At 39.9% G+C, this 18,229-nt stretch overlaps 1 protein-coding gene across 5 annotated transcripts in view; it reads right to left on the bottom strand.

Annotated features, from left to right (window-relative positions):
* UTRN (utrophin) overlaps positions 1 to 18,229 on the bottom strand; it is a 316,563-nt gene that overhangs the window by 248,639 nt on the left and 49,695 nt on the right. For all 5 annotated transcript variants that reach the window (XM_053382087.1, XM_053382090.1, XM_053382092.1 and 2 more), the window contains exons 7-16: positions 15,054 to 15,169; positions 14,194 to 14,351; positions 11,468 to 11,671; positions 9,779 to 9,960; positions 9,103 to 9,253; positions 8,253 to 8,372; positions 7,699 to 7,800; positions 3,609 to 3,716; positions 1,548 to 1,727; positions 110 to 285 (exon numbers count right to left, since the gene is read on the bottom strand). In XM_053382087.1, coding sequence (XP_053238062.1) covers positions 110 to 285; positions 1,548 to 1,727; positions 3,609 to 3,716; positions 7,699 to 7,800; positions 8,253 to 8,372; positions 9,103 to 9,253; positions 9,779 to 9,960; positions 11,468 to 11,671; positions 14,194 to 14,351; positions 15,054 to 15,169 — 1,497 coding nt within the window. The remainder of the gene's footprint in view (positions 1 to 109; positions 286 to 1,547; positions 1,728 to 3,608; positions 3,717 to 7,698; positions 7,801 to 8,252; positions 8,373 to 9,102; positions 9,254 to 9,778; positions 9,961 to 11,467; positions 11,672 to 14,193; positions 14,352 to 15,053; positions 15,170 to 18,229) is intronic.

Genomic DNA, 18,229 nt, shown 5'->3' with positions numbered 1-18,229 from the left:
CAGCAGTATTTTACAATGCTGCATTTTTTTTACCATGCACTGTGTGAAAATGAGGCAACTCATTGCCTCTTGATTGAGAAAACACAACAACAATGAAAAAAAAACTCACTTTTTCTTTGCTTCAGTATCAAGGCAGGCTTGTCTTTTCTTTGATGGAGGTAGAGGTGGAACAAATTCTTCCTCTTTGGGATGTTTAACTGTTCTTTGCTCTTTAAAAAGGACGGTTTCTGTGATTACTTTCTGTGAAATCTGGGCCGGTTCAGCATTTGCAACTGCCTGAGTAACCTTAAGGGGTAAATTGAAGAGGACATCAATGTAGATGAAACAAAATTATACAATATGCCATCTTTGTACAAGAGATAAATGCAGCTAATAATAACAGTAACACTAATCACTTCAGATATGATCCAGATGAAGTTAAGTGGTTTTAGACCAATTACCGTATTTTTTGCTCTATAAGACTCACTATTTCTCTCCTAAAAAGTAAGGGGAAATGTGTGTGCGTCTTATGGAGCCAATGCAGGCTGCGCAGCTATCCCAGGAGCCAGAACAGCAAGAGGGATCGCTGCTTTCACTGCGCAGCGATCCCTCTTGCTGTTCTGGCTTCTGGGATTCATAATATTTTTTTTCTTGTTTTCCTCCTCCAAAAACTAGGTGCGTCTTATGGTCTGGTGCGTCTTATAGAGCGAAAAATACGGTGATTTCACTGAGAACATTAAGCATGTGATTTACTGCCTTCCATTGGTTTTGAAGGAACTTAAACTGCAGCTTCATTCATTTTTTTATCCTGGCTCTCCCCTCTGAAGAGCTCAGGGTTGGATAAAAAATGATCACACATTAGCCTTTTATCCTTATACCAACATGAGGTTAGTTAGCCTGAGAGATGGTAACTGGGTCAAGGTCACTCTGTCACTGTCCAGCCCATCACTGATTCTGCACTGGTCCAGAATCATCTTTATAAGTCAAGATGCAAACAAGCTTCGTGCAGCCACATGTAGCCACTTCACTCCTCTCTTTGCTTGCAAACAAACCAAGAAGTCTAGTTTAACCTTAGCTTCCAATTATGTCCAAACTGGAAAACTATGGTTAATAGCTTCCAATAAGCTAGGAGACAAAGCAATTGACAATTAAACTTTGCATTTAAACTTTGCTTAAGTGCAGTAGATGTGAGGTTTGCTCAATCTGTTTATTAAACAAGAGATATGATCATCTTGCTTGTGATTTTTAAAGGATGCTTCTGGGAAACTTCACAATCTGTTTTGCACAGTACTATTTTGAATTACTCAGCCAACTCACTATTCAATTTGTCTCTAAATCAAGCGCAGATTAAAACTAGACTTTCAGATTTTCTAATCAGATTAGAATTCAAGCCTGAAAAGGACCAATTTACTTCCTTCTCCCCCCCCCCGCCCCTCCTTTTTTATTTTAAACACCTTTAAGAAAAGACCTTCAGGCTTCTTTATTAGTTTTACTTTTATAGGTCAACATTCATGTATTAGTGAAAGACATTTGGAAGGTGTAAAGGGACAGTAATATTTTTATGGTACCTGAGTGGAGTAATCCTCAAGTTTCTGAACTAAACTGTCCCACTTCTGTGTTAGGTCTTCCAGATCGCTGTCAATTTTCTTCAGTGCCTTCTTGTTGTTGAGAAGTTGTGCCACATCCTGGGACACCTCATTCAGCTGTTCTAATGTTCGACGCTTCATTTCCATATCTTCTTTGAGAATCTGACATTGTGAAACAAGAGCAGCCATTCCCTTTTAAAGGCACAATTCTGCTCAAATTTCCCATTCTAATAAAGTATATTCTTAGAAAATAAAATTGTGAAAATGTCCCTAATAGTTTTGCTGGTAGTTTTTTTTTAATACATTTGCTAAAATACTATGCCTGTTCAGGTATTCAGTATCTATGTACAATCTCTGTGAAAAAGCCAGCAGGAATGCCCGTGGCATGTGTGCTAGCCATGCCCACCTCACCAAAATCATGATTAGCAACACAGAATCATAGAACTGTAGAGGTGGAAGGGACCCCATGGGTCATCTAGTCCAACCCCCTGCAAAAATGCAGGAATCTCAACTAAAGCATCCAAGACAGAAGGCCATCCAACCTCTGCTTTAAAACCTCCAACGAAGGAGGATCCACAAACTCCCAAGAGAGTCAGGATTACCTGAAGGGGGCGCTGCTTCTCCATGCCTAAAGTCTCAACTGGGAGAGGAACCCTGATTGGTCAGCATTTTGGTCCCCATGCTGAAAACCTTACACTATGACTAATACCAACTGTGCATTATAGACAGGGTTGTGACCAGCATGTGATGCATCACGGAGCCCTGTGCATTTCCACTGGCCCCTTCACACTCTGTACCCACAAGCTTTGGTTTCACTGAAAACTGGGAAGAGCCTTGAATAGCATGCACATATGAAGCTATTGTCAAGATTCAGAAGTCCTAAGGCATACACAGAAATTTTGAAGCATTTGTGGAGCTTCGCACGTGACAAGGGGCTTCTCCATTTACTTCATCACTGAGAACAATATTACACAGTCTCCCTTTGACTTTCCCCCTTGAAGTAAAAGGGAAATTGCTTGCTTGAGTGAAAGCTGTGGCTGCTTCAAAAACCAAGAAAGCTCAAGATCATTATTTGTGTATACAACAGATTGGGCTGAGGAACCTGTGGCCCTCCAAATGTCACTACACTCTATATCCCATCAGCTCAAGCCAGCATGGCCAACAATCAGGGGTGATAGGAGTTGGTGTTGAGCAACATCTCACAAGTTCTCCATTCCCGCAACAGAATTACTAGGTACTTATCTACTGCTGTATCACATAGTCTTAAGGAGGGCCTTCTCCCATATCAATTTGCCCATGCATTAAGATTAGAGGATGCCCTCCATTTTCCATCTTTAGGAGAAGCACATCATGTATGTATAAAAGATAGGAGCTTTTTTCTCATATGTCCTCAGCTGTAGACAGAGGTACTATTGGCACCAACAATGTATGTTCTTTAGAACCGGATTAAAACATTTTCTATTTGCCCAGGAATTTTAAGTTATGTTTCTTTCAGCTGGTTGAGTGGTTTTATGCCTCTTAATTTTATTGTATTGCTGGTTCTGTTGCGTAATGCAAATAATGTAACACAGATTTTTAAATATCTTTGCAAATTTCCTTCACCTGAACACTGTAATTCAGGCATTCTAGTGTCAGATGCTTCATTCTCATATCTCCTTTGAGAATCTGATGGTGAAACAACAGTATCCACAAGAATTTGTCTTGGACTACTGCCTTCATACTTGCTTTTCAATAAGCGCCACTTTCAATTTGTACACTCTCTAGCAAATTTGCATGAACTGAACAGTCACATGCTTTGCACAAAATAGCATGTTGTGATTTTCACACTGCATTCTTCAGCTACAAGTGAAACCCACAAGTATTAACCTATGTCTTTGGAAAGTAATTTGAAAACTTGGTAGACCATGAAATTAGCACTAGGATGAAACAAGGATGATACTCTAGCACTGCAGAGAAAATGCCCGATTGACAATAGGGAGTAGAAGAGGATGAAACATTTAAGGTTATGATGCTATTTTCAAATGCAAACCAAGTAATACTCACTGCCAGCTTTCGAACATTCACACCAAGCTCTTTTTGATCTTTGAAGTTGCTTGTTTGCACCTGGTTTAAACTATCTTCTTTCTCAATTAGCCAGGCTTTCAACAAACACTGCACAAGAGACAACACATTTTAAAAAACAACAACACCAAGAGAATATTTACACAATTCTCCTGCATTTTGTTTTTATTTATTAAATTTGTATACCGCCCTTCATCCATGGATCTCAGGGCAATTCACCACATAAAAATACAATATAAAAACACAAAAGACATGATGAAAACAGTAACAAAAGGGGGGGACCAATAACCCCCTCTCCCTCCCACAAACACATTTAAAAGGGTTGTAAGATATTTAAGATGTTAATCAGCCAAAGGCCTGGTTGAAGAACTTTTTTGCCTGGTGCCTAAAGGTGTATAATGAAGGTACCAGCCAAACCTCCCTGGGGAGAGCATTTCATAAATGGGGAGCCACTGCAGAAAAGCCTTGTTCTCATGTTGCCACCCTCCAGACCTTCCATGGAAGAGGCACACAAAATAAGGTCTCAGATGATGATCTCAGGGTCTGGCTAGGTTCATATGGAGAGAGACGGTCCAGAACTGCAGTTCTGAGCCATTTGAGGCTATATTTTGTTAATCATCTTCATTGCAACACTACTTTGGCATTACACCAGCACTTTGTCTTCTTCTTATTGGTTGGCACACCTGTCTTGTTCTCATTGGTTCAAAAAAAAAACCCACAACTAGGTAAAATGCCATCTTCCATTTTTTTGACAGAACAAGTGCCATTCTACTTACAAGAGCATTCTTTTGTGGAGTATCTTAAAATTGAATATAGCCTATAAGTCCATTGCTTTGTAAACTAATATGATACCCGAGTTAAATCCAGACAAATGCAACATCTGTAAGCTCATGATTTCACAAATCAGTACCAAATTAGTGCATAGACTCAAAATTAATTAAATCTACCCAGGAAGATTATTTTGTAAGTTTTTAGTATCCATAGCAGATATTTTTCCTCACTTCTACAATAGCATGTTTAGCAGACAATATTTAGCTCTGCAAACCAAGAACCAACTCAAAGGGTCATAGCTGTCCTATTCGATCTACTCAGCAAGCAACAAATTTTGTCCTTAAAGAACCAAGGCAGAAACTAAGCCTCCCACTCCAATCATTGAAGTAAGTAATCCATCAAACATAACTATTAGTGTTCTATATTGGGACTGGACTATTTCAAAATACTCCAAGATCATAGAAAGAGCTAGTATTAGTAATCCTAGTAAGAGCTACACTCAGTTACAGAAAGGAACTAAGACACAACTTTTTGCATTCTTGTGAAAAATCACACAAGTTTCTTCAGACAGAATATTTTATACTGAATTGACACAGACCATACCCTCCAACATTTCTCTGATGAAAATAGGGACGCCCCATTCCATATTGATAATTTTACTATTTCTACCCCACACATCTTACTGGGTGACCCTAGCCACTCTGGGCAGAGTCCAACATATATAAAAACATAATAAAACATTAAACATTAAACAAACTTCCCTATACAGGATTGCCTTCAGATGGCTCAGGGGTCAGATAACTCCATACCCTCCAACATTTCTCCAATGAAAATAGGGACATCCTAAGGAAAAGTGGAACATTCCAGGATCAAATCAGAAACCTGGACAGCTTCTCTAAATCAAGGACGTCCCTGGAAAATAGGGGCACTTGGAGAGTCTATCAGACTTATAAATATGAACAACTGAGCTTTGCTAACAGCTGCCAAAATACATTTCCTTTTTTAAAAAAAAACCCAGAAAGGCTATAATTATCACTGAGTAAAGAAGTTAAGTGGCAGTGTCTGAAGATAATTTTCCCAAATGATTTAACATTTGCTGACTTTGCAATCTACCTCCCCAAAAACATCAAGGGCACTATACATCCTAAGGTATCTCTTTGCTGTTCATCCATTCAACTAGAAAACCTCAGCCAATGAGTTGTTTCAATTATTTTTTCACCACTAACAAATCCTTTTAAAAGATCTACAAAACACTGTTGGTGTGTACAGTGAAAGCAATTTCCCTGCATGTTGTTGTTTTTAGAAATAGCTTGCATAAACTGGCGAAGCTGGTAATTAAGAGGATTTTGAAGTGCAAATGCTGCCCAAGGCTCTTTGGGGAAATAACAGGGCAGAAATACAATGAAAGAAACAGGACTCAAGATAAGACTATGCAGACAAAGGCAATCCAAGTTAACCAGAGGTGATGGTGTCACTAATGGTGTCCCTTGACCTTTAATTTTCTTCTATACAAGTGAAGGATTTGTGTTCACTTAGAATACTGCTCTTGTGGATACAATAATGGCAAGGGCAAAACCTGCCTTCTGCAACCAACACTGACTCACCCAGTCCTCTGTGATTGGTAATACACACACTAGCCTTTGAAATCTGTAAGACCACCTCTCCAGATAGAAAGAGGCACAACAGTAGAGGATTATGTGTGTTACTTTATCCTATTATATTAATCTCAAATGGGATTAATTTAATCTGATTAATTTAGCAGTTTGATCCAAATGTGATCCATAACAGGGCCAAATGCATACAGAGAAGAGGCCACAATCATATGGATACAGTGATTACTCAGCCCCTAGTCTACTAAAATTAATAATGCTCAGCTACTTCCCTTTAGTTAAATTTGTCACTGGTCGTAAAACATACTGTTTGTAACATACTGGATACTGTTTATATATACAGTGGTACCTCTTCAAGACGAATGCCTCGGAAGATGAAAAACTCGCAAGACGAAAGAGTTTTTTGTTTTTTGAGTTGCTTCGCAAAACGAATTTCCCTATGGGCTTGCTTCGCAAGACAAAAACGTCTTGCGAGTTTGTTTCCTTTTTCTTAAAACCGCTTGAAGAGGTGTAGTTGCGACTTGACCGTGCTTCGCAAGACGAAAAACTCGCAAGACGGAAAGACTCGCGGAACGAATTAATTTCGTCTTGCGAGGCACCACTGTATTAGCTTGATTTATACTCTGGGATACAAGTAGGCAAATTGCTCCCCATCTCTCACCCATAATGTAGATGACTAGTCACTGACAGCAAACAAAGCAGCAAGGTTTAGCGATGAAGGTTGTTGTACCATGAGCTTATAAATCCTTCCTAATGCATTATACTTAAAGTTCACACCCAGGAGGGACCTGTATCTATAGTTTTTTTGGGGGGGGGGTCTTAAATGAAACTAACATGCTTTCCCCCAATAGCAAATTTTATTTAAGCACATCCACAAACAATGGAATGCTGTACTGCAAAAGTCAAGGAGCCCATGCCCAGATACAAATAAAAATTGTAGCAGCTTGGGCCCAAGTATCCCTGATGGTGCATTTTTTATCGCACCACTCATAATGGCAGCTGACAACTGGCCTGAGATCTATATCTGAAGAACTGAAAGGCTATAATTTTAGTATTTAATTTTATGTAACAAGTTTTTCCCCCTAAAAAAGCAGTTTGAACTAAAGAAACACAATTTATTTTAAAACTCTTTTACATGAGTTTAAGGGTGTTCCTGAAAACTTGTACAATAGCCTAACTCTCTTTCCCCATAACTGTCTCAATCATAACATGGCCTTATAAATAATTACATAAAAATTACATTAAAATGTAAGAAAAGTCGAAAGGCCTATTTATGCACACCTTTCTGTTCTCAAAGCAGCCAACCAGATACTTATGGGAAGCCTGCAAGCAGGACATGAATGCAACAGCATTCTCCCCACTCATGTTTCCTAGCAACTGATAAGAGTTTGAATTTGTCTAATTGCCTTTCCAAACTTTTCAAGTTGGTGACCTTTGTTACATTTTATGGTAGTGAATTCCAAAGTTTAACTATGTGCTGATGAAAAGGTATTGCTTTTTTCCAGTTCTGAATCTTCCAAAATATTTCAGCTTCACTGAATGACCTCAGGTTCTGTCAGCAATATACACTGGTAACAGACTAGTCCATAACAAATTGAATGAATACCTTTGGGTAGGAATACAAGCAAGTTCAGAAAGCTGATTTACTCTTTTTAAAAATAAGTACAATGGAGAAAATAAACAAGTTTTACCTGCTCTTCCAATAGCTCCTGCCATAAGATATTGAGCTCTTGTAGTTTGAGCCACCGCTCCTCAGTCCAGCGACAAACTGCTGTCCATCGTTCACCAAGCACCTGCAGACAATTAAAGAAATTTCTGAAACCATGCATTCCCCTTTGAAAGCAGACAGAAAATACAAACATATAGGGTGGGATTTAGCTAATGAGTCCCAGCAGCAGAAGCCCTGCACAATGGAGCTCCACCCCTTTTCTTCCTTTGGCATTATGTATTGTATATGCACATATTTTTCTTTAACATAAGTTGCTTGAAGACTTTCAGGTGACAAGCATCTAATAAGTCTAATAAATAAATGTTGCTTGCTTGCCTGGAGGACAGAGAGCATCGGGTGAATGTGTGTAGAAAGAAAGATTCAGTACAAAGGTAAGATTCATATTCATTGCTCCATCTAGGTTTGCCCTGCCCACCACTGGCATGTGGGCCCCCAGAAGGAGATGTGGCCCTTTGGCTGGAAAATGTTCCACGTTTTTCCCATGCAGAGAATTATTAAATCAAGACATCCACTCACCTGCAATTGATCTTCTAGGATAGCTGTGGCACTTTCACCACTGTTTTCATCAACAATGACCACCATGTGAGTCAATGAGTTTACTTTAACCTGCTCTGCTTCAAGATCATTTTGTAGCCCCTGAAAGCATTGATTAAATTGTTATGAAGACCAGACATAACACTGTATTGTTTTGCTAGTGCCACCTGCTTGATTTTTGTTTAAGCAAATATTTTCCTAATGAGCCACGACTGTTTAGCCACAACCACTCTAAACAGCCTCTGCTGCTTCTGACCATATCCCACACAATATGTATAGTAACAAAATTATTTTCACCAGTGCAACCTTATCTTGCATGTGTGCTCATTAAGTCACTTCTTGCAAGTGAAGATCCCCACACTCATTTGCCATGTCTAGTCACATGAAAATGCTAGCTTGGTGCTCTGGACCACATTGAAGAGTGGGTGGCAGGAAAAACAACATATCCTCTGTGGCAACACTTTTGGGTGCTTAAAAATACACCTCTCCTCAGAAAAAGCACTGTGTCAAAAGGAAGATCCACACATTCCCCAGAACTACTAATATTACACAAGATCAGTCATATGAAAAATCCCGTAAGTTCTATCCAGAAGTTTTAATGGATACACAAAGTTTCAAGGAAGCCAAGAAGTAAAATGTACTTCCAAAAAAATACAGTTCCTGAACTTTACTATACATGGCACAACGCCACAGTACACATGAAGGTCTAAATCTTATTTTAAAAGATGAGTTTCTATATTAACAATTCCATCCAAAGGCAACCAGGAAATCTGAGCTGTTGCAGACTATTTTTTCACTCTATCATGCTTATTACAGTAAGGGGTAAAAATACTTTATGTTCATCCATCTGCTGTTGAAAGGACTCCAAGTCTTCAGCGAAGCACTGAGATTCCATCTTTTGAATGCGTCCTTCTGTAACAGTCAACCAGTCGGACAGCTGCTGCAGTTGTTTCTTCTGTAGCTCCATCAATACATCATGGAGGCTGATCATGTCAAAAACACAAGGAATTATTTTTAATGTCACTTTAAAGAGGAGATTTGATGTTAAAGTAACAGTGCAATCCTCAGAAGTGAGTCCCACTGTGTTCCTTAAGTCTTACTCATAAGTAAGTACTCAAAAGATTGCAGCCTACATGAATTGGTCAAAAGAAAAGCAACATGTTTGGAAACTGGGCCTGAAAATCTAGTCACATTTATAAGGAACTATGTTTTAAAGCAACACATAAGCCTGTATTGAACACAGAATCTGAAATACTACATTTTCATACAAAGATCCAGAGTTTAGTTTTGTATTCATGTTAGTGTCTTGGGCGCAAAACTATTCACTACCTTATTTCCTTTCTCCTGAGCTCATTTAGATGTGCTTCCAGGCTGAATTTAGTGTTGCGATGCATTAAGTTTATTCTAAAAACTGTTCAGTCCGCAAGGGGTTGGGTCAGAGGGGTTGACACATAACGTGTACCATTGGAACTGGAAACTAGTCTGTGCGTGTTCAGGGTGTCACTCACTGGGACTGCCGATCCATACTGTCTACTCTGAGAGCCTCCCATCTGGAATTCAGCAACGACATTTGTTCCTGGATTTCACTTTCCTCCTCCTCTGAAAGATTGCCCTGGGCTAGCAATTGATTGCCAGCCTGCAGCACACTACCCACACTGCTCTGGTGTGCTGTCAACTCCATCATAAAAGCCTAGGGAAAAAAGATTAAACAAGTCAGATCAATCTGATCTCTCGCCATGGATAATTTTAATAACTTCATGGAATTTACAAGACTTTTAATAAACAGCAACTTGGAAATTGGAACGCCACAGAAAAGGCTAGGATCAATAAAGAAACAAGCAAAAAAAAAGATGCTAAGGTGTTTCTCTCCTCATCAGGAAGCTAAAAACAGAAATAAAATAATCAAATCAACAGTGTGATTAGTTTTCCATTAGTGTGGGAACCTCAGGTTCATGCTTCTTCTATGACAGCCTGAAATGCTTTGGAACGGGGAGCCAACAATATGCAACATTAATCACATACGACTGATAATGCCAAGGTTGCAGGTTCGAACTATGTGTGGAAGAGCTGCATATTCCTCTATTGCAGGGGGTTGGACTAGATGATCCTCAGGGTCCTTTACAACTCTACAATTCTGTGATTCTATGATTAGCTTTTCCATGCTTGCATTTTCTTTAAAGTAGCTCTGTTTCCAGGTACTGAGGGACGCGGGTAGCACTGTGGGTTAAACCACAGAGCCTAGGACTTGCCGATCAGAAGGTTGGCGGTTCGAATCCCCATAATGGGGTGAGCTCCCGTTGCTGGGTCCCTGCTCCTGCCAACCTAGCAGTTCGAAAGCACGTAAAAGTGCAAGTAGATAAATAGGTACCGCTCCAGCAGGAAGGTAAACGGCGTTTCCGTGCGCTGCTCTGGTTTGCCAGAAGCGGCTTAGTCATGCTGGCCACATGACCCAGAAGCTGTACGCCGGCTCCCTCAGCCAATAAAGTGAGATGAGCGCCACAACCCCAGAGTCGGCCACGACTGGACCTAATGGTCAGGGGTCCCTTTACCTTTACCTTTCCAGGTGCTCGTACACACTGTAACTGCAAACATACCAAACAACTACCTATATATATCTGGGTGTAATCTTAAACCCACAGCAGAGGTATATATCAATAAAAAAATTATAAAAGAAGTCCCAAGGCATGAGCCATTTGCAACCACTTCACAATCTATGGAAAATCCCGGTCTCTCTCAAAATATTATATTAAAAAAATAATATTGCTATTCCATAAGCAAATGATTTCTCCATCAAAAATATTTTTCAGGAAAAGAACCAAAAGAAACCAACAAAAAATTCCCTATAACTTCCAACGTCTAAGTAGCCCATGAACTTTAATAACATTTATATTACCAAAGAGAAATTGAACAAGAAATTGAACAAGTTCTTCTGCACTATCTACAGAACCTGTGACCCACCAGGCTGAACACAGCCCACAAACTATGTATGCATGGCCCATCAGGCACTTGACAACCATCCCCTTAATCCCCTTTTCTGCATTCCCAGGCAGCAGAAGGAGGAGCTTTATGAACTTGGTGGGTAACATGTGCATAACAACTATAGTTATGAAAATGATCTACTGCTGCCTAATGAAGGGATAATATTGATCAACCAACTACATACTGCAACTCTCATAGAAACCTTATTTAACACCCACTTCGTGCGTAGCAAATTGTTGCTTGACTTCCTCAACATCATCAGATATGACTTCCTGTTCTTGGAATGTATCCTCGGCAGAGAGCAGCCATGTGAGAACTTCTTCCAGAGCTACTTGGTAGCTGTCCAAGTCCATATCAACTTCAGTCACAGTGCTGGGAGTTTCTGCTCTTGAACCTCCATAGTCATCTTCTGCTGTTTCACTCTACAGAGCAGAAAAATCAAACTCAAGAGCCACTTCTTGAAACCTGTTTTTATGATAACACAAATGCTTATATAACAGAGATGTTACCACCACATAAAGGGCTGGAGTGGGGGTTGGGAATGCATGTATCAGAATCTTGTGTGTGTGCAAGATTAGGTTTTTACCTTGCAGTGCAGGAAATCCAAGGTATCTGGTTCAAGGTATTCAGGGCATGGTTATCAGTAACAGATTCAATGTTAATGAAATAAATGGCAGAAATTAAGATTAGAGTTGATATTTTACCAAAAAAACATTTGAATGATCTGGGTTTACTAGCTGACATAATTGAGTTTTGCTCTCAATGACATTCATTTTACAAATGCATTTACACAGTGACTTAGATAATATATTTCTATACGTGCACAGAAGTTGCTAAAATTCCGTTATCTTACCTCCAAAAGCCTACAACATGACGACTCCACACACAGACATACACCCTCACATTGATATTTAAAAAATGAAAACGGCTTTCATCAAGCACATTAACCATATATAAATTGTTTACTGTGATGTTAATGTTTTTACTTTAGAGAAGGTTTTCATCACAATGCAGTCGTGCATAAAAATTAAAGTCGTAGGTCTTTCTTCTATAAAAAAAAAAATCCTAGAAAAAATTGTGGAACCCCAACACATGTTTAAAGTACTTTAGAAGTCTTATCAGCACTTCTGTCTAAAGAGATTTCAGTTGTAAAAATATCCTGTCCTTTTCAAGTACGAACTTAAGTCACAAGTTCAATTACCGGATGCCTAAGTGCAATATGTGGCACCAAACCTGTTACAAGCATTAAGCTAGGATTTCTGACAAGTGCTTCACAAAATACATTCAAGTATATAAAACTTAAAATAGTAACCTCTGCACACTTTCTACAACTAGCCTATCAAGAGGTAAGATGTTAACTGGTGGTATTCAAAGTTTACACTTTGTCTTATGACAAGAGTTATGTCATAAAAACATTCAGCAGTATTGCCTCTTGAAAGGAACAATCAATGACTAGAGCAAAAGTCTAATAGAATTAAAAAATGTTATTGTGGCTTGACACTTAAAACAAGGACAGAACTACACATTATATATGAAGTTACATAATCTTTCCCCTTCTCCTACCAAGAGCTTTCTATTTTCAGGTAATAGTAGCTTTATGCTGACTGAAAGTCCACAAGAGGTGAGTGAAAGAGACCTTTCTCTTCAAATGTTAGAAGATAACAGGAGATATTTTATCTCTCAGGGAGAAAAACAGCAGGAGAGCAGGCATGATTTTGAAGGGGAAAAAATAGCTGGGATGGGAAGAGTTAAGCAGATCCTTTTACCCAAACCCACCCAACTAAAGATACAAACAGAGGAAGAATCAACTGGAAGGGCATTCTGGTCAGATAGCACTGCAAGGGAAAAGGAACCATCTTAGGCTTAGCTAAAGTCATTTCCACATGGTGAAAGAAATGACCCTACCATTTTGATCCAAACTCAGAAATATAGTCAGAGAAGCCTCTATTTAATGAAGAGACGGAAACCCAGATTGAAAAGAATCAAAAACAGACTTGGTAAAAAGGGAAAGATAGACCCCTGAGTTGGCTGAAGAATTGTTCTTACGCAAATGGAAGCATCTGAAAGCAATGGAAGCTTCCACTAGAACAGCCGTTCTCAACCTGTGGGTCCCCAGATGTTGTTGGACTACAACTCCCATCACCCCGAGCTAGCAAGGCCAGAGCTCAGGTATGATGGGATTTGTAGTCAAACAACATCTGGGGACCTACAGGTTGAGAACCGCTGCACTAGAGAAAGGGAGGAAGTGATTTTTGCTTATTTCCCTCTTCTCCTTGCAGCCTCCTATGCTACCTCACACACTGTTCAAAAACCACTCCCCCACACCTTCCAAAGTAGATCTTTGGGAAGTAAAGGGTAACAGGGAATCAGTTAAAACTGCATCTTCTCCCACTCCCAGTGAGAGCATCCCGGGATCAGAGTTCAGCTCCCACAAACTCTAGATCCAACACATTGTCATAGAGCAATGTGCTCCAGAACTTTATATTAAAAAGGGAAAGAAATGCATAAAAGAAAAGAGTCGGGGGATTTTAAAGACCAAGATATAAAGGGAAAAGTAAGAGAACTAGAAAACAGAGAATTCTAAATACATAGCATAGAAGCTGGATTGATATAGCTACAGATTTTTTATTTTTTAAGAGGAAAGTATATTGAGAGGACAAGGAGTTGTACTGGAAAAGAGAAAATATGAATGCCAGGCCGATAAAGTAACATCATAAAAAAGAAGCAAAGGAAGATCATTGGATGATATGAAAGAAGAATGGAAGAAAGTTATGTATTTTTGCACTGCATGACAGAAGCCAGGACCTACTGACTGTACAAGTTTGTATGAGTACTTTTCAATTGACTGTGAAAAGGACAAAAGACACAGGAGCTACCTGGGAGGCAACATTAAATGTCATACGACATTAAACTAAAAAAGAATTGGGAAAACATTAGCACACACCATCTGTATGTCCCCTTCTTCACATTCCTTTTTATATTTCCTTGGAAGAGTCTCCACTTCTCGAATATCTTCCATGGTAACTTGCTGAGGGAGGACCTCAAACAAGGATGTCAAGTACATGATAATGGACTTCTTATCAGGAAGCTGTACAGCAACATCTAAAAACAGAAATGATATGTTTACTGGATATTCTTGCAGGTTTTCAAGCTGAAAATCATGTCCAGAGCCATAAGGCTGTACCCGTATGTTGAGTTCAGGGTTTGCGGAGGGTGGGCAGAGAGATTGCAGAAATGAATCAGCAACACATGTATAGGACCCTATCCACCAAGCTGAAAACCATCAGTACTAAATTCTGTCACTTCAGTCTCATTATATAGATATATTAAGCACAAGACTACTGGCAGATTGACTGAAATTAATTTTAAAAAGGCACAGCATGCTTAATTCTGGGTTATTGTTGTGGTTTGATTTTTTCAGAATGTTTTATTTTATTATGTATTGCTCCTTTTCATGTTGTATTCTGGTCTGGGATTGATTTTTGTGAAGAGCAGGTTATAAATTGCCTAAGCAAATTAATAAATGTAGGCTAAGTAAACAATATAGAAATACTGAAGTCTTTGCAGCAACTCTCTTCTTTTTTTCATATTCAGTATCGGATTGCATTCCACTGTAGTCCTACCCAAAGCAGACCCGCTGAAATTAATGGACATGACTAACTTAAGGCACATTAATTTCAGTGGGTTTGCTCTAAACAGAAGTTAATCCATTACAGTCATCTTAAATGCATAAACATATAATCAAATAAAAAAAATCCATCATCCAGACATAAGTGTACTCAGTTGCAAAGAATCATCTTCTACCTTCAGGATCTAACAATTTTTCTATCCCCAGGCGATTTTTGGCTATGTTGAAGGCATGTTCTAGTCTGTCAACTGGAGCCATTTTAGTTACTTTATCCCAGCTAAAGAGCTCGGGCCTAAAATCAGAAGAGAAAACAAAATAAGGGAAGAAAAAAAGGAAGACAACTTGCTTATTCATTCAACACTTGAATCAAGCGGTTATATGTACCATGCGTCCATTATGTCAAATACCACATACAAGAGAAAGATCTGTGCATATGCTGATGGATATGCTTACTTATTTCTCCAGAAGGAAACTAACATTTCAAGGTCTCCGGAATTTAGTTCACTTTCAATCATATGGACAGAACTTACATTCAACCTACTTATTGATCCCAATAATCATGCTAAAGAAATCAGACTCAATTGTTGGGTATATTTTAGGCAGCATGCAGGTGTGCTGCTAATGCAAGGCAAGGCAGCCTTCAATTAATTCTTTGAACAACTTGCTGTTTTCAAAAGTGCTGAATATTTAGTTCAGTTTACATGTAGTACTAAGCTAAAACATGGCCTGCTGCAAGCACATAGGCTCCCAAAGAGGATACTCCAGGCACTTTGCTCCTTTTCTGATCATTCTGTTGCTGTGAGCTAAGTAAGCCATGGACTGGCTTAGTATGTCACCTGTTCCTGTTCTCATGTTTTATCTCTTCCAGACAAATTGTGAGCTGAAAACCAAGAGCAAACTTTGCTTACCACTCGTGGTTTGAGTGGAATGAGAACCAACAAGACCATTTGGACAATGCACTAAGCCAAACCATGGTTTAGCTTGTAGCAGGCCCAGACAAGGAGTAAATATCCACAATCTCATCTCCAGGAACACATGCATTCATGCTAAGACATGGTTATCTTAGCATTAATATATAAACTGGGCCAATATGACCTTACATGACTAAATTACTTGTGACTGAATCCCATTACAATGGGACTTAAATTAATTGTGACTAACTGGTTCCATTGTTTTAATGATACTTAGTTATTATTATCTTTCGGTAGTGGTGGCCCTCGCCATACATCTTCACCCCAACAAAATGAACCTTGAAATTTATTTCAACAGTTCCATGGTTTTCAGTGGAACAATATTGCAGTCTTAAGCTGCAAAGTGGAAAATAAATGACCTTTATTCATTTCATAATATATGCTGGTGCACAGACCACGCTGTGATAGCTAGTCATTGCTCCCCAACTGTAGAATTTATGACGCTTAAATGCAGACCTATATATATATCCCCCGAGAATTTACAGCAGTATTGATAACTATAGTATACATTGCACCTGATGCGAACATCAATGAGGCAATGGGTCTTCTGCTTGATGCCATTAGCAGACAACAAGGCAAGTATCCCGAGGCTGCATTTCTTGTATGCGGGGATTTCAACCAGGCAGATTTGAAAGTGGTCCTACCTAAATTCTATCAACACATAAAGTGTGCAACCAGGGGAGAAAAGACTCTGGACAGGCTGCATACAAATGTCAAACAGGCCTATAAGGCCGAACCATTGGCACATCTAGGCCAATCTGATCATGTGTCCCTGCTCCTGACTCCTGAATATATTCCATTGAGGAAACGGACTCCAGCTATAAAGAGGGATATTACAGTATGGCCAGCTGAAGCATCCCAACAACTACAAGACTGTTTTCATGACACCGATTGGGAGGTATTCGCCCAACAGGATGTAGAGACTCATATTGAGCAAGTGTTGGACTATATTAGGTTCTGCACTGACAATGTAACACAGAGGCGCCGGATAAAGATCTACCCAAACAGGAAGCCCTGGATGACAAGGGAGGTCCAGGGGTTGCTAAAGGCAAGAAATACTGCTCTCAGAAGTGGAAATAAGTCGCTGTACGGCTTAGCTAGAGCGGATCTAAAGAGAGGTATCCGTGTAGCAAAGGAGGCGTATAGACAGCGGCTGGAGAATCATCTACAAAGTAACAACACCAGGCAGGTGTGGCAAGGTGTACAAGAATTAACATTGTATAAATCCAAGGATTCCATGGCAGACGAGGGAGGGGCATCCCTCGCAGAGGATTTGAATGCCTTTTTTGCCCGTTTTGAAGTAACATCTGCAGCAACACCTGCTGAGGCTTTACCACCACCACCACCACTCCCTGTGAAGGCTTTGCCATCATCATCACCATCACCATCATCAGTACAAAGGAATGTAGTAGTCTCTATGGAAAAAGAAGAGATGAGGAAGGTGTTGAAGGGAATCAACCCAAGGAAGGCCACAGGGCCAGATGGGGTAGCTGGAAGGGTATTGAGAGACTGTGCAGATCAACTAGCAGGAGTTTTCACTGGGATTTTAAATCGATCCCTAGCCCAGGCTATTGTTCCATCCTGCCTAAAGTCCTCTATTATCGTTCCAATAGCAAAAAAATCTAACCCGGAAGATCTGAATGACTTTCGTCCAGTAGCACTCACACCTATAATCATGAAGTGCTTTGAAAAGCTGGTACGAAATTATGTCATTGCCTGCCTACCAGAGGGAGTGGACACATTCCAATTTGCTTATAAAACGAAAAGATCGACAGAGGACGCTGTGGCGATTGCCCTCCATGCCGTCCTTGCACATTTGGAGCAGCGGGGGGGGGGGTTATGCCAGACTGCTTTTTTTAGATTTCAGCTCAGCATTTAATACCATTCTACCACAACGTCTGATGTCTAAACTGGAAGATCTGGGGCTTCCGTTATCACTTTGTGGGTGGATATTGGACTTTTTGTCAGACCGCCCCCAGAGGGTTCGGTTGGGCCCTTATACCTCTAATATGCTTAAGACTAACATAGGAACACCACAGGGATGCGTACTCAGTCCGCTCCTTTATATTCTCTACACGTACGATTGTGTCGCTGCTCACCCTAGTAATAGGGTTGTCAAATTTGCAGATGACACAACCGTGATTGGGCTCATCCCTGAAAGGGAGGGTGAAACGGATTATAGAGATGAGGTGGAGCGGCTGACAGAGTGGTGCAGAGCTAACAACTTGCTCATAAATACAAGGAAGACAAAGGAGCTTGTGGTGGACTTCAGGAGACAGAAGAGCAATGTCCAGCCACTTTTGATTGATGGGGTCTGTGTGGAGGGTAACAACGTTCAGATTTTTGAGCATTGAATTACAAGAGGATCTGTCCTGGAGTGT

The sequence above is a fragment of the Podarcis raffonei genome, chromosome 3, assembly GCF_027172205.1.
Source record: "Podarcis raffonei isolate rPodRaf1 chromosome 3, rPodRaf1.pri, whole genome shotgun sequence".
NCBI classification, from domain to species: Eukaryota; Metazoa; Chordata; class Lepidosauria; order Squamata; family Lacertidae; genus Podarcis; species Podarcis raffonei.
This window is presented reverse-complemented; position numbering and strand designations above follow the sequence as displayed.